Source organism: Peromyscus maniculatus, chromosome 12, assembly GCF_049852395.1.
Source record: "Peromyscus maniculatus bairdii isolate BWxNUB_F1_BW_parent chromosome 12, HU_Pman_BW_mat_3.1, whole genome shotgun sequence".
Classification (NCBI taxonomy): domain Eukaryota; kingdom Metazoa; phylum Chordata; class Mammalia; order Rodentia; family Cricetidae; genus Peromyscus; species Peromyscus maniculatus.
Window position 1 is genome coordinate 21221959 of NC_134863.1, and position 15903 is coordinate 21237861.

The 15903-nt window shown below is 51.7% G+C and overlaps 2 protein-coding genes across 2 annotated transcripts; one reads left to right on the plus strand and one right to left on the minus strand.

Annotated features, from left to right (window-relative positions):
• Positions 1 to 7130: 7130 nt before the first annotated feature.
• LOC107400912 (uncharacterized) lies at positions 7131 to 11694 on the minus strand. Its single transcript, XM_076548342.1, has 3 exons — positions 11449 to 11694; positions 7721 to 11271; positions 7131 to 7576 (listed from the first exon to the last, which is right to left on the minus strand). The coding sequence occupies exons 1-2, from the start codon at positions 11692 to 11694 to the stop codon at positions 10270 to 10272; spliced, it is 1248 nt and encodes a 415-aa protein (XP_076404457.1). The 3' UTR covers positions 7131 to 7576; positions 7721 to 10269.
• Positions 11695 to 12488: 794 nt separating this feature from the next.
• On the plus strand, positions 12489 to 14985 carry Hes1 (hes family bHLH transcription factor 1). The gene is made up of 4 exons (XM_006974475.4): positions 12489 to 12835; positions 12987 to 13082; positions 13358 to 13445; positions 14065 to 14985. Exons 1-4 carry the CDS (start codon positions 12728 to 12730, stop codon positions 14613 to 14615), a joined length of 843 nt encoding a protein of 280 aa, XP_006974537.1. The 5' UTR covers positions 12489 to 12727; the 3' UTR covers positions 14616 to 14985.
• Positions 14986 to 15903: the final 918 nt, after the last annotated feature.

Here is a 15903-nt window from a genome sequence, read left to right on the forward strand (position 1 = left end):
ATCTTGACTCTTCATCTCACATCAGGCTCTCTCAGATCAGGTGTCCTCTGCAGGCTCATGTTCAGTCTGGCTTCCACCTTTCCACACTAATTTTTTTTTTCTTCTGGAATCTCCCTGGAATAAAGACAAGAAATTCCCATGAAGCCTGGAGAGATGGCTTACTCAGTACATACAATGCCTGTTATGCAAGCATGAGGTCCCCATCACCCATGTGGCTATGATCCCAGCACTGGGAAGAGGAGATGGAAGGGTCCCAGAGGCTCAGTGGTCAGCCAGTCTAGCTGAATCAGTGTGCTCAGGGATAGAGAAAAACCACCCAGCTGGCAATGACTGCTGGTCTCTCCGTGCACATGCATACACTTGCATGCACAAAACACACAGAAGAAAAGAATTCTCTTGCCGATGACTGGCAAGAGATGATGAATGCACCAGCCGTGGGAACGGGGTGAAAAGTTACCTCAAATCTATCAACAGGTGAAAGGGGAAAAAAATCTATAACACTCAAGACCCCGAGTCTGGGTCATTCTATACAGTATTATTCTGAGCAAGAAAGCGGAGAGCCTCCCACGGGGTTCAGCCCCTGAGATTCTGTGTTATGACCAGTGTTTAGTCAAAGCACTTGGCGTATGTGGGTGTTAATGTCTCCCCCTTTCCTTTATTGTCTCCTGGTAAACACTTGTGATTCCTAAATGCCTCAAGACTGAATCAGTATTCTCCTGTTCAAACCAGCAGAGGCCACATCAAACAATAGCCCACAAGCTAGTATTAATCATTAAATAGGTACCTAGATGAACACACAAGCAAAAGAGCCATTTTCCACGTCTTTCTGGTCTATTTTTTTTTATATAAAATTAACAAAGCATAAACTTTGTCACTGACCTGTTCGGAAAATAATTGCACTTTCTTAACCATTCAAGACGTGTCGAGTTCAAGGCTCACAGGGCACATATTTCAGGTAAGAAAGTGTTCCTTCCTTGAGGCCTTCTCCAGCCATTGAACAATGACCTGCATGTTACTTGCATGTAACACCTGCCTTCTTAATATTCACACACCATAGAAATAATGGACCTTCCCAGCCAGGGTTGGTGGATACAAGTATTCGTGGTAGGTTTACTATGCTGTAGCCACACCAGGGAGCAGATGGACCGGTGGTGAGGGGGATGTCCTGGGCACACTGACTCTATCCCAGATGAAACCAATTCGAACGTGCGGAAGGTACAACAGTCATCCAGCCCCTCCCGCCTTTCCCCATGTCCTGTGTGTGCTGGATGAAATCCTCTCGGATAAAAACTGGGGCTTAAGCTTGACGTGGGAGTCACAGGCCTGTAATCCTACCACTTGGTGAGTAGTAGGATCTGGGGTCCGAGGCCAGTTTGGACTTCAAAAGGCCCTATCACAAATAAGCAAGAAATGTGGAGCTCATTCCTTGGTGGATGGTGGATCCATGGCATTGCTTCCTACAGGTATCAAACAGGAATCACGTCTCACTGTCCCTCAGAAGGCATCTGGATGGCTGGACGAACAATTTAGGAAGTATAGTCAGAGGCCACAGAAGCAAGGACAGTCACCTGTCCCAGGTTATGCCAGTATCTTGGACTAACTACCAATAGCAGTGTCTTCCCCTCTGTGTGCCCCCCGCAAGGCCATAAATTAGGTACCTATACAGAAGAGAAGCCAGCCAGGAGGGTCTGGGGTGCTTAACTTTTCCACCAATCTTACTCATGTGAGTGAGCCTGGGTCCATTTGTTTGCTTGTTTGTTTGAGCATCCCCCCCAGGAGTCCTGGGTCCCCTTCAGCCTCAGGCCAGGCCCACATCCTTTCTGATGTCTTTGGCTTCCTCCATTCTGATGGTTCCTGTCTGTGAATCTGGGGCTCACTGCAATGATCTCAAGGCCATACCAAGCTCTGCACCCTTCTGCCAGTAGCCAAAGGATAGCCAAAATGTGTGGGTGGTAAGATCCTCCTCCCTGGAAAAGGAAGCAGCCAGATACTCATTAAAGCTTTCTCCTGGTCTCAGAGCTGGGATTCATTTAACCAGGGTCGAAGTTTCCGGTTTGACAAATAGATGCACGGTCCAACTCATTACAGTGCTTTCCCATCTATTTCTTTGAAAATATTAACAACTTGTGAGTGTTTTGTTTCGTTTTGTGTGCTTTTTGTTGTTTTTATTTTTGCTTTCCAAGACAGGGTTTCTCTGGGTAGACCTGGCTGTCCTGGAACTCACTCTGTAGACCAGGCTAGCCTCAAACTCAGAGATCCACCTGACTCTGCCTCCCAAGTGTTGGGATTGAAGGCATGTGCCACCACCGCCCAGTGTAAATATTTTTATATGAATGAAAGTACTTACTTACCAGAGATACACATATAGGAAAAATAAAAACATCTAAACATGTACATTGTGTTTATAAGTTAAGTATCATATATACATATATGCATGTATATATACAAACACGTATACATATATACATACATTAATACATACTAATATATTCACACATATGTTTATATTTATTTATTTATTTATTTATTTATTTATTTATTTATTTATTTGTAGAATAGGTAAGAAAATTGAGGGCCTGAATGTCACACAACTAGAAATCGAATAAGCTGAAACTTGAACAACTCAAGCAGCCTGGCTCCCAAGTCTGTTTGGTAGACATCCTGCTGTCCCACTTTTCCTGAGCACACATATGGCTCTGTGCTCAACATTCCTAGTACAAGTAATCATCAGGTCAGTCAAATCTCAGCTGGGGATCACCTGCCACTCCCGGAGGAAGGCTCTGTTTAAATGGCCGGACCTTGCCGCTCTGACTTTACAGCCCCCTTTATCACCCAGCCTCATAAACCCACAGGTGTGCCAGGGTGCTCTATAAAAACAGGTGTTTCGTGTGCCTCGGTCACACTTCGCCCAGTGTGTCTGAATGGTGATTACTATTTACCTCTTGGCTCCACAGAATCTTCCGTGAGAAGCTGGCATGAAAAGAGAAGCTAGAGGAAGCAGGAAGTAGGGCCCCTCTTCCCAGGTATTTGTTGCACTTGTGCATGGTCTGCTGGGTGAGGGCCCCCGGGGTTCACCTGCCCCAGGTGTCCTCATGTTCTGCTCCAGCCTCCCGGGAGGATGCATGGCCTACCCATTCTATCTGCTCTGCAATGATGGGACCTGCCTGCTGAAATCTTACTTATTAACTTTACATAGATATGGCAGGCGGCGATTACAGGAGGATTGTTTGGGAGTGCGGTATCTTGCTTCTTCCCACGTACCTTACCCTGGGAATTGCTTTGTACTTGCATATTGCCATGTGGTGGTGTGTGTTTAATAACCATCAATAAAGATAGGCCTGGGAAAACGTGGACAGACATAGATTCCTCAAGAAGGAAAAGCCAGGAGGGTGCTGGCTGCCCATAGGTGACCAAAAAGTTGTGGTCAAGAGTAAGCCTACCCCTTGACTAAGCAGTTACAAGTTTGAAGAATATGCTCGCCCTGAGGATTCCTTGATTACACATAAAATTCATCTCCTCGAGTCTGAGTTCATCCAGTCAGTGCTTATTATCCAGATACCAGGGTGCCTACTCTGCAGCAGGGTACTCCTCAAATAGCTTGTTTATTAGAGAACCAAGAAAGGTAAAGAACCCGGGCGCTGGTGGCGTACACATTTAATTCCAGCACTCGGGAGACAGAGGCAGGCGAGTCTCTGTGAGTTCGAGGCCAGCCTGGTCTACAAAGCAAGTTCCAGGACAGACAGGGATACACAGGGAAACTCTGTCTCAAAAAAAGAAAAGAAAGAAAGAGGCTTCGGATACAACTCAACAGTAGAGTGCTGGCCTAGCATGCACGAAGGCCTTGGTTCCAATCACTGGCACCACAAAAAGTAATTAAGTATAAATAATAAAATGACCATCCAGTAAGAAAATGTAGCATGTAGAGGGGACATTTTTGAAACCTGGAACGTCACCATGCCACACTGATGAATAACATTTGGACAGTGGGCAGAGATGGATGTAACTGTCCAGAAGGTGGTGCATAACTCTGACTCCCACATACTAGGTGCTCCAAAATATTTGTCATGAAGAATTAAGCAACTGATTAGAAATGGAAAAATCTAACCCTCACTGTATTATCCAACCACAGTCAACCTGGTTCATTTGACACCAAGCAAATCAATGGGGGTAATGCCCTTCCACCCAGGTGACAAACCATCCCAGACATCGAGTCTATGACTGGACAATGGCAAGACTTTGGGAGTAGGTGAGGAGGGTACAGATCACCCAGGATCTCACTTGAACTTGAGTCCTGGAGCCCCATGTGACTGTGGGAGCCTGTTGAGATTAAGGCCTCGCTGGATATTTGTGTGAGACTCACATTGCCTGGCAACGTCCTCCAGGAGCCAGCAACATACTTGATCAAGAGGCCTCCTGTGAGATCAGGCCAGCCTGGCAGGCACCAGCATGTTTCCAGAGAGCTCACTTTCCATGGGCCCTCTAGGACTGCAGCCAAGTTTGGCCTATAGCAGTTCAGTCCCACAAAAGGAAGAACTCTGTTCCCACTCCATCTAATGTTCACATACTGAGTAAGGCTAAGGGGGATCCCAAATAGACTCCACCATGTCCAAAGAAGTAGAGGGACGACAGAGATTAACGTTTGATCCTGCTTCTCCCTTTGTTCTGAGCCACCTACCGCCTCGCTGGGACCTCTTCCCCCAAGACTAACCCCAGAGCAGGACACAGTCTCTGCTCCTATTCCCTGTCACCATCAAAAACCTTTTCACTCTATAAGATTTGATCGATGTCTCTAACTCTACACACGGAACAGTATGATTAACCACTGAGAAAGGGCCCAAGCTCCAGAATTCTTGGAGGGACCTCAGTGGCAAAGCTGGTGTCACACTCTGAGATCTTCTGAAGAAGACCTCAGGAGACACCTGGGGCGGCTTCCTGGGCTGTTCTCTCAGCCCAACATCCCAAAGGAAAGGATAGAGTTCACACACAAGCCTCCTCTCTCAGCCACTTGGGAAGTCCATTATTTGTCTTGCCTCTGACAGATGTGACATCGGCCCAAAGTTCCGGCAAGCTCTCCGTGTTCTAACCCTTCACGGCATTCCTAATGTCAGGCTTGCGGCCCCTGAGATGAAAACTTAGCATCTGAGGATCCAGACTCAGGAGACAGAGCCATTCTCTCTCCCAATTTTCGTTTGGAGCAAAACAGATTAGCCATAAGAAAGAAGGGCATGTGGCTTGGCTTTACTTGGATGACTGGGAGGGGACAGGGTGCCTGTTCTGGTGGCCCCTCCAGAAGCTTTCCTGGCCCCTGGAACTAGGAAGTCAGACTTCTTTCTCTTCCAGGGAACACAGAACAGTGAGCAAATCTGGGCAAATCACAGTGGAGAAAACTCAGGAATGCCTGCTTAAGGAGCCACGCTCCAGGTACCCAGGGTACTTGCCTACAGGGCCTCTTCTTCCTCAATTGGAAAAAAATCCATCCTTGGGGTAACAGAGATGATTTGATTTGAAATGCTCTTCTCCTTAAGAGACAGTGGGGAGAATTTCTAGATGGGTAGGTGAGGGCCTGAGGTTTTGCAGCTCCCTCTCCAGGGAAGCAACCACACTTGTTACAAGCCGTTTCCTCCTGGCCTGTTTCCTCGTCCATTACATAAGTAGAGTATCTTTCCACTGTTGCCCCCGGCCCATGCCTTCCTGTAATCTGAAATAACTGGAGGTCAGAGGGGAGTGGAGGAGATTGAAAATATATTGTCTATATTCATCCATTTCACACACACACACACACACACACACACACACACACACACACACACACACACCGATGGGGTACTGGGAATTGAACACAGGGCTTCATATTTGTTGGACACTGCCTGGTAACACCAAGCTATATTCCGTTTCTACATTTTGAGACAGGATCTTACTAAGCTGGCCTTGAACTCTGTAACTCAGGCAGGTCTTGACCTTATCATCTTCCAGCCTCAGGGGGATTCACAGACCTACACCGCCAGGCCTCATTTACATCATTTTCAGTCTCGAATTTTGCTCAATTGATTTTTCTGGGCAGCTATATTTATTTTGGTTTCGATTTTTAGAGAGATTTGGTTTGATGTCACCATTTGAGTGGCTAATTTGCAAGCCAAATAATTGCACACTCTGAGTTTTTAGGGCCCCAGCTTCACCCCCACATTCCTAAGCCTTGGGCCTGTCCTCACAAGCCTCAGCCATTAACCCAAGCTGGAACCTTTCATGCCCTGTGTCCTGAGGTAGCATCCCATGGTGTCTGGGAATGGCCTCCTCACCCCTGAGCCTGCAGGCTTACCTCACAGAGGCCTGACTGTGAGGTGAGGCTCCTGGCTATGAGTGCATTTAGGGCCTCCCCATGCCCCTGTGGCCCAGCCTAGAGGGAAAGTTGAGCAGACCATAGGCACCCCACCCCCACCCTGCTGAGAAGGGCCTTCTTGGCAGCCACTCTCCTTCAGAGCCCATTAGAGAAGTGCGCACATTCCCTTGGTCTCACTGGCTCCAGTGAGTGTTAGGGGGCGGGGGAGCATTACAGGCTATTAGCCAATGTTGAAAGCCTGCTTCCCACCCCCCACCCGACTTCTCCTAGTACCGGCTGGGCTTGGCCAGGCATCAAGCAGGCGTTTTTTTTTTTGTTCAGAAGTGGCGACTTATTTTTATCAAAGATGGAATGCAGCCTTGCAGTGGTTTCCAGTGCCTTTGCGTGGCAACCAAACATTTGTTCCAAGCATTCCCGAACCTTCCCTTCCCTTTCTCCATCTAAACACGGGGGCAGGGAGCCGCTTAGGAAGACGACGCTGCAGAAATGGAAACTCATTATTAATGTCCCTACTTTCAAATGCAGGCTCCGGCTGCTGACTGAAACTCTGTAAATCCTGCCCTAAAACAATGTGAGGACCACAGCACTGCCCCAGTGGGAAGAGCCTGGGCCATGGCTCTGCTCACCCCATCCCAAGCCTAACATTCCTGTGCCTTCTCTCACAAGCGGCCCCTTCCCTCTCTGGAGGGTTAGGGTGCCCACTAGGAGACATGGATTGCCTAAACCTTTCTGGTCACAGAATCTTTGGATCAGATGAAAGCCGTGGACCCTCCTTGGGTAAGAAAGTGGTGCATTTGTTCATTTGGGAAATATTTATTAGGCACCTGCTAGACATAAAGGGGCATATGGAGGAAGAAATTCCAACTCCTTTTCAGGGACTGTTCAGGTGATGAGAAGTTCTGCTCACTAGGGAATTCTGTGATGAGTCCCAAGACTCTCATCTGAGAAGACAAGGATGATGATGATTCCAGTAAAGGATCCTCAAGTCACCAGCCAGCCAAATGCCTGCAGCCAGAGCAGAAGAGTGGCCACAGGGAAAAGTGATCTCCAGCGTCGTTCTGGCTCAGGTGTGGTGTCGCCAGGAGGCACCCACAGACAGACATGCAGGCACAGGATGCCTGGAATGTCGAAAGTGTCTCTGGACACTCCCAGCTGCAAGGAGCTGGCTGCCGCCCCGGAGGAAAGGCAAACACGTCCCTGCTCTCTTGGGCTTCATTTTTCTCACGGAGGCTGAAAGGGCTGTGATCAGGTGATGTGTGGGGCTGCTCCCAGTACAGGTGCAGGGCAGGTACGGGGGGAGGGGAGGGGAGGGGAGGGGAAGGGAGGGGAGGGGAGGGGAGGGGAGGGGAGGGGAGGGGAGAGATCCGCCCCGTGTGGACTTACTCAAAGCTCTTTCAATAACCCTACCAGGATAGCTCTTGGCAAGGCAGCAACCCAGTCTCTGGCAGGCTGCAGGGAATCTGAGTGTGAGAAAGTCAGTCATGCGAAGGAAAAGGGAGAGAGAAAAAAAAAGCTTTGAGTCCTCAGGCAAAATTACACCCCCCTTTCCCTAGCTCTAAAACAAACCCACAAAACATTCCCAAAAACCTAGGGGGAAGGGGGAGTCTCTCCTAGGCTGCAGACATTTGTTTTAGGTTTTAAAAGCAAAAAGGTGAGAGAAGTCACCCCTCGTGGGTAACAGGCTGACAACGGAGCAGTCCCTGGTTGTGATTATTGGATATGACACCACACTGGGGACAAAAAGGCCTCCACTCAAAACACCCCATTCCCTGTGCCCCCCCTCCCTACACACACTTTGGGAATAAAGAAGAATATGACTAAAAAGTGTTTCTAGGAACCTTTCAAGTTCAACAATTCTTTCTGGATTTTGAGTTCACTGCCCCCATGGGAGGGTGGACAGCACCAATGTGACATACCTTCACTGACCAGGAGACTAAAACCTCATCTATGGGTGCGTTTGCAAAGCAACCTCGCTCTTGATGAGTGGCCGAGTCAAGAGTCAGGGCCTTCATGGCTTTTCTATCTTACTGGGAGGGAACAGTGCTCAGGCACAAACGTATGCATAATTTTTGGTCACATGGGCCTTCTGTCCCTCTACCTAAAAGTGTCAACGTGAAGTCACTTGCTTATGCCACCACAGCAAATACTCCTAAAGTGACAATAAATGAACTGCGATTAACTCTTTGACCCATGGGGCTGCTGGAAGACCCTGACTGACTTGTTCATCCTCCATGCCCCTGCCAGGAACTTTAGCCCTAGAAAGAAAGGGCAATGGCATGCCAGGTTAGTGCATTAGGGCTTCAGAGCAGACAGCAGCCAATCATGACAGATGGTGGGAACCTGGGTAGGGTGAAAACGCTCCCTGGAAAGCTTTGATTCCCGGGAGATTCTGGGGCAATGTAGTCTTGGTTTTATTGCTGAAGTTTTGTTTTTTTGTTTTTGTTGTTTTGTTTTGTTTTTTTAAATCAGAGACTTAGTAGGAGCTTTTTAAAGAAGCTTAAGAAGTTTGTGGGGGGGGGCACAGCAGAAAGGGGGATGGCACACGTTCATCACCTTTCACCAAGAGGGTTTCAAAAACCCAGGAAAACCCCACTGTTGAAAAGGCACCCGGGAATTCTCTGTCATCACCACCTTCCCATCTGTTTAGAATATGAAAAGAGAGTCCTACCCCATTGGTCCAGGTAGCAGAGCAACCAAAAAAAAAAAAAAGGCATTGTTTATCATTTCTTCAGAACAAGATAGGGCACAGCCCACTCTCCAGCATGTCTGCATGTACACACACACACACACACACACACACACACACACACACACGGTGCATCCCCCCCACTCCCCACCCCACAGGGTCAAGAGAAAAAGTGTGAGCAAAGCCAGGCTGCCCTGAGGTAAAGGTTTGTCTGCACACTGGTGAGGAGGGCTGTCCTGGGAGGCAGGAAAGAGACTTAGAAAGTAAAATAGAACCCTACACCCAGGGCAAACACGTTTAACTCAGGTCAGGGGGGTGTGCGGTTGGCGGCCAGGTGACCCGGCCAAAGCAGGTAGCTCATCAGTCAGCCTGCATGTGTCACTTGGGAGCATCTCTACCGGTCTGATCCCCTTAAGTGGTCTGTCTCCAAGTCCACGCTTGACACCCGTCAGGGATTTCTATGGATCCCTGATGTCTTTTCTCCACTGTGACCTATTATGGCAATCGGAGTCCTTTATAAAGCAGGATGTCTAAGGGTCTTGTGTGGCGGTCTCAAATTTCTTCCTTGCCCCTTCACACACCCTGAATGCACTCAGCACAAAGACCTCAGGTTCCCCGGGATCTGTGCCTTAAATGCCATGGGTCCTCCCTTCCTCCCCAGCCCCATGACTCAGCATATTCCCAACGCCTCAGCCATATTTTTCGGAGGTATAAAGCACAGAATCCTCTCCACCAGGAACTCTACCATAACATCTTCACATATGACTAATTCTCCTGAATTCTCTACCTCCTTTTACTTCTGTCTACTGCCTCTCTTAAAGGCTCTCCCAGGGGAATCTTCTGGGAAATCTGCAGATGGCAGCCATGCTCACACAGGTATCTGGCAGCGGTCTTTCTAAGGACACTCTGTCTGGTTCCACACCTGATGCAGGTGTGGCTTCGTACCATGAAGGCACTCCTCCGGGTGCCCCCCCCCCAAAAAAAACACCATCTAAGCCCCAAGAGAAAGGGAGAAAGCAGAATCCCCAGGCATTGGTCAGAAAGTCGAGTTCTGCGCGGCTCCGCAGTCGGTTGTAGATTACTCCAAGGGAGCGGCCACTGTATCTCTCTCATCGTGGTAATCCCCGGGTTTAACAGTGTCTGGCTTTCCATCATAAAAGAGGTGGGGGGGCTGCCCAAGGTCATGCAGTCAACGAACCACTTCATCTCATCCGGGACCAGATCTGGAGAAATCATTCACATTATCTCAGTGGGGGTTCGGGGTGGGGGGTGGGGGTGGGGGAAGGGAGGAACCAGAGTGTGCGCCTTGTGTGTGCCAGGCCTCCCGGACGCGGGAAAAGCTGGGGGCGGGGATCAAAAGAACGCGCGCGAGGGGATCGCGAGCTGCCCCGAGTTCAGGGCGGCGGGAAATCCGAAGGGGTTGGGGGGCACCGGGGTGGAGGCAGGGGGCGGACGATCGGGGGGCAGGCAAGGAGGGGAGGCAGGCGGCCGCCGGGGGCAGCGCGCGCCGCCCGCGCCGTGCGGCAAATCCCCCAGGGAGGCCGCCGCCAGAGCCCTGGCGCTCCCGGCCCGGCGCCCGCCACGTGGCACCCGGCGGCGGCGGCGGCGACTCCTCCCGGCGCGCGGCCCGGCCAGCCGGCAGCACGCAGCCGCCCCGTCTCGTCCCCGCCGTCCGCCCGCCCGCCCGCCGGCGGCCTCCCGGACGCAGCGAGGGAGCCGGGGGAAGGGGCGGGCGAGCGGCGCGAAGCCTCTGTAACCGCAGCCGCTGAGCGGAGGCAGGAGGCTGACCCGGCCGCTTCCTAAGTGCGGTCAGGCATCCCGTGACCGCGGCGGCCACCCGGGTCCCTCCCCCCCGCCGCAGTCGCCGGGGAGGTTTCGCCCGCGCGCTCACACCCCAAGATCGGAGTCCGGGCTGGCTGGGGTAGGGGTGGGGGGCGGTGTTGGGACGAATTCCCAGCTCGCCACCCTGGGGCGAGCGCTCTCCTGCCCGGAAGGGCTGACCTTGGCCGGGGGCTGGGGAGGAGGGGAGGCTAGCGCGGGGCCCGGCTCCCGACCCGCCACCCCCACGGATTCTTGGCTCGCCCGGGCCGGAGGAGGGGGCCCCCCGGACACACACACATACACACACACACACACACACACCCCACACGCAGCGCGCGCCAATGAGCCCAGGCCAGGCGCAGGGGGCGGGGTTTTCCCAGGCTCGAGCACAGCAGCTGCTATTTACCTTCTTGGCTTCTCCCGGGGACTAAGAGCCGGCCCCCGCTCCCGGCCGCCCGCCGCCGGCCCCCGCCTCCCTGCCCCCGGGGCGCGCGCGCGCACACACACACAGGCACACACACACGCACACACACTCACACACGCACGCACACACACATCCTCTGGGTCCGGCCGCAGCCGCGGCGGCAATAAAACATCCTGGCACGTGCTCCGACTCCAGGCGCGCCCTCGCCGGCCGGCTGATGTCAAACTGCAGCTCGGCTGGTGGAGCTCTTAAAGGGCTCGCGCGCCGGGCGCAGAGGCCGCCTGGGCCGCCCGCGGGGTGAGGAGGGGACAGGCCGACCCCCCCCCCCCCCGTCCGACCGGGAGCCTGCGGGGGAGAAAGGTATAGAGTGGCGGAGGAGCGCGCGCGCGCCCCTGTGGCATTGCTATCAAAGCCCCTCTTGTTCATTTTTCATTTGAAATTCCATTTCCTTTCTGCCCAGTAGGAAATTATTCTGATTGTTTCCTGGAGAAGCGTGAGGTCCAAGGCCCCATTCCCAGGAGAGGAATGAGAAAGGGGCTGGGGGTGGGGGTGGGGGGGCATCCAAAAGCCACCTTGCTCCAAACAAACCTGCCTGTGAAGGCATTTCTCTTTTTTTGGAGGGGGAGGAGGGCGGGTAAGGGAGTGATTAGTTTTGGGGTCTGGGTATTGCTGTTTTCCCTCTGCATGAACAATTTTCACTCCCCTGAACATACAGAATTAGAGCGGGAATTCACGAAGACGTTAGAGTAACACACCCTTGCGCGAGTTCCCCCGTTTTTTAATCATTAAATTCTGTCTTAGCCTATATTTTTTCAAAAAAAAAATTTTTTGTTCAAATGAACTTATTATACAAAATATCTCTATTGCACGTGGCAAAGACAATAAAATCCAAAGACCTGGCCACAAAAGAAAGAGACTAGACCAAAACCCGAGGCGGAAAAGTCCTCTCTAAAGCCAAGCCCAGAGGAGAGAGTTAGCAAAGGGTTAAAATCCTTTTGATTGACGTTGTAGCCTCCGGTGCCCCGGGCTCAGGCGCGCGCCATTGGCCGCCAGACCTTGTGCCTGGCGGCCAATGGGGGGGCGCAGTCCACGAGCGGTGCCGCGTGTCTCCTCCTCCCATTGGCTGAAAGTTACTGTGGGAAAGAAAGTTTGGGAAGTTTCACACGAGCCGTTCGCGTGCAGTCCCAGATATATATAGAGGCCGCCAGGGCCTGCGGATCACACAGGATCTGGAGCTGGTGCTGATAAGAGCGGCATCCCCCGTCTACCTCTCTCCTTGGTCCTGGAATAGCGCTACCGATCACTAAGTAGCCCTAAGACGTAATAAACCCTCCGCTGCTCAGTAGTTTTTTTCTTATGAAAGTCAAGTAGAAGGGACATAAAAAAATTTTTTTTGCGTGAAGGATTCCAAAAATAAAATTCTTTGGGGATTGAGAAGAAAGAAAAAAAAGGAGAGAAAATGCCAGCCGATATAATGGAGAAAAATTCCTCGTCCCCGGTGGCTGCTACCCCAGCCAGTGTCAACACGACACCGGACAAACCAAAGACAGCCTCAGAGCACAGAAAGGTAAGACAGTACCTGTGTCCCTCGGAAGCCCCTAGAAATTAAGTGGGTTGCACGCAAAGGGGCTCCGTTTCCTTTTCCCTCTTAAAACCTCGGGGTGAAATGGCAGATCCCGTGGGAACTCAGACCCTTTTTTTTTTTTTCCGCTTTGCAGTCATCAAAGCCTATCATGGAGAAGAGGCGAAGAGCGAGAATAAATGAAAGTCTGAGCCAGCTGAAAACACTGATTTTGGATGCACTTAAGAAAGATGTAAGTGAGCAATGCTTTCATTATTATTATTATTTATTACTATTATTATTACGAATGCAATGATATTTCTCCGGCACAAAGAACCAAACTCTTCCCCTGCTGTGTGAGGCTCTTACCCCGCCAGCATTGCGTTCCCTATAGGCAGAAGGGAGGTCCGGGCTTCTCCCGCGGGGCCCTGGGATGTGGGGCATGCGGGCGGGGTTAGGGACCTTCAGAACTAGGAGGCAGTTGACAAGGCGGGGGTCTCACTTTCTTCCCTTGTTTCCTCTGCGTAGAGCTCCCGGCATTCCAAGCTGGAGAAGGCAGACATTCTGGAAATGACAGTGAAGCACCTCCGGAACCTGCAGCGGGCGCAGATGACCGGTGAGGACCGCGCGTGCGTCCCCTCTCTGCGGGTGTCCCTCTCGGCCCGCGGTGATTTCTTCCAGACTTCCGCCCGCGGTTGTGAGAGGCATTCAGCTACATTTTACTGCCTTGGCTCACTCCGCGTTCCCACGGTCTGGGTCTTATTTATAGCCACAACTCCCAAGTTGTTACTGCTCCGGAAAGGGAGGGAGAGGTTGTAGCCGAGAGGGTGGTGGGGCGGCTTGGCTGCAGTGGAAGCTGGTGAGGGCGAAAGGACATTAGGACTGCGGCGGTTTGGGACTCGATAGAAGCTAGGGGTCACTGGCTTAGCACCGGTCCAACCCCTGCCGCAGGAGGGGAAGTGGGACTTGGAAGGCGCCTTGGGTGGCATTGCCCAAGGTCACGTCGCGCGCGGGGCTGGGGTGGCAGATCTGGAGCGGAGATCGGTTTAAATGGAGGGAGTGCCCTGGCTTTTGTCGCCAACCTAGAGAGAAGGAGCTGGCTGTTCTCAGCCTACCCCACCCTCCCAACCCCAGGTGGTTCCGGAGGCGCGCTGCGGGGACCTCCCAGGGCGGGAGGCAGAGGCTCCGGGGCCAGGGCTGTTGGGTGACCCGTCTTTTCTCCTTCTGGCCTGCAGCCGCGCTCAGCACAGACCCGAGCGTCTTGGGGAAGTACCGCGCCGGCTTCAGCGAGTGCATGAACGAGGTGACCCGCTTCCTGTCCACGTGTGAGGGCGTTAACACCGAGGTGCGCACCCGGCTGCTGGGCCACCTGGCCAACTGCATGACCCAGATCAACGCCATGACCTACCCGGGGCAGCCGCACCCCGCCTTGCAGGCGCCGCCGCCGCCCCCGTCAGGACCCGGCGGCCCCCAGCACGCGCCGTTCGCGCCGCCGCCACCGCTTGTGCCCATCCCCGGGGGCGCGGCGCCCCCTCCCGGCAGCGCACCCTGCAAGTTGGGCAGCCAGGCTGGAGAGGCTGCCAAGGTTTTTGGCGGCTTCCAGGTGGTGCCGGCTCCCGATGGCCAATTTGCCTTCCTCATCCCCAACGGGGCCTTTGCCCACAGCGGCCCTGTCATCCCGGTCTACACCAGCAACAGCGGGACCTCGGTCGGTCCGAACGCAGTGTCTCCTTCCAGCGGTTCCTCGCTCACTGCGGACTCCATGTGGAGGCCGTGGCGGAACTGAGGGGCTCAGGCCACTGTTCCCCCTAAACTCCCTAGCCCACCTCTCTTCCGACGGACACTAAAAATGAACTTGGACATTAGGAGAGAAGACTTTTATAATTTGGTGGTTACTTTGTTGCTTTTTTTAATTTCTAAAAAGTTACTTTTTGTAGAGAGCTGTATTAAGTGACTGACCATGCACTGCATTTGTATATATTTTATATGTTCATATTGGATTGCGCCTTTGTATTATAAAAGTTGAGATGACATTTCGTTTTTTACACGAGATTTCTTTTTTTATGTGATGCCAAAGATGTTTGAAAATGCTCTTAAAATATCTTCCTTTGGGGAAGTTTATTTGAGAAAGTATAATAAAAGAGTGAAGGCTTTTATGTCTTAGAACTGATTATTTCAACATTTGTAAAAGGGGGTCTCTTGAAATTCATGTTACATGTAGTCTGGGAACCCAGAAATAGAATTAAAATAATAATAATAATAATGATGATGATTTAAATAGAAACCATCAAACCTTTCACCAACACTCCACGAACTTTAAAAAGTCTTAATTTATGAAAATTCATTTGATGGGGCTTTCCTGATAAACTTGTGGTCATTTCTCTTTAAAGGGCTGGGGGAAGAGAAAAAGAGGAAAAAAGCCTTTAAAAGCAAACAGTCCTTATTTTGTGCCTTCTGAAAGGTGGCATAGGGGGGACTCCAACTCACTCCCTGGGGTAACCACAAGCCTCCTAAGCCACTGCAGCCCTCTTTTAGAGTGCTGGGATCTTCATGAGTCTATCCTAAAATGCAGCTACGCATCCCCTAGCACCCGCGTCACCAAGTTTGAACTACCTCTCTGCACCCTCTTCAAGCAAGCTGAAAAGGTCAACAGATTCCCTCTGCCGTGGGACAGCTAGTTAGACTCCCAAGTGGAGCCCGGGCCAGATGATTAACAGCAGACATGTGTTTCTGATAAGTTCCTGTGCTTGGCTTTAATGAAGAAAGCATGTGGGGGCTGCGCTGGCAGGCACACAGGCTGTTTTCCCCTTTTAATACAAACAGCAAGCGACCCCTTCGCTTGGTCATGCCCCATTTCCAGGCAAGATGTGGGCTCCAGATAGAAGCAAAAGGGTTCTCTCGGGTTTCAGCTCACACAGCCCTCCTTAACAAGTCCTAACTCAAAGCGGACAGCTTTAAACTGTGCCAGGATCTGCAGGGAATTTCTTCCAAATCCCATCACAAAGGCTTGTCAGATTTTGTCAGATTTGGCCAGGTGTTTGACTGCATCCAGGTGTTGGGGAAATGAAAACCAC

Bases quoted from the DNA above. Each gene is read 5' to 3' on its own strand.
- LOC107400912 (XM_076548342.1), bottom strand. From the start codon at position 11,694: ATGAACAAGAGGGGCTTTGATAGCAATGCCACAGGGGCGCGCGCGCGC. The intron at 11,272-11,448 runs GTGCCAGGATGT...GCCGGCTCTTAG, and splicing joins CGCGCCTGGAGTCGGAGCAC to TCCCCGGGAGAAGCCAAGAA.
- Hes1 (XM_006974475.4), top strand. From the start codon at position 12,728: ATGCCAGCCGATATAATGGAGAAAAATTCCTCGTCCCCGGTGGCTGCT. The intron at 12,836-12,986 runs GTAAGACAGTAC...TCCGCTTTGCAG, and splicing joins CAGCCTCAGAGCACAGAAAG to TCATCAAAGCCTATCATGGA. The intron at 13,083-13,357 runs GTAAGTGAGCAA...TCCTCTGCGTAG, and splicing joins TGGATGCACTTAAGAAAGAT to AGCTCCCGGCATTCCAAGCT.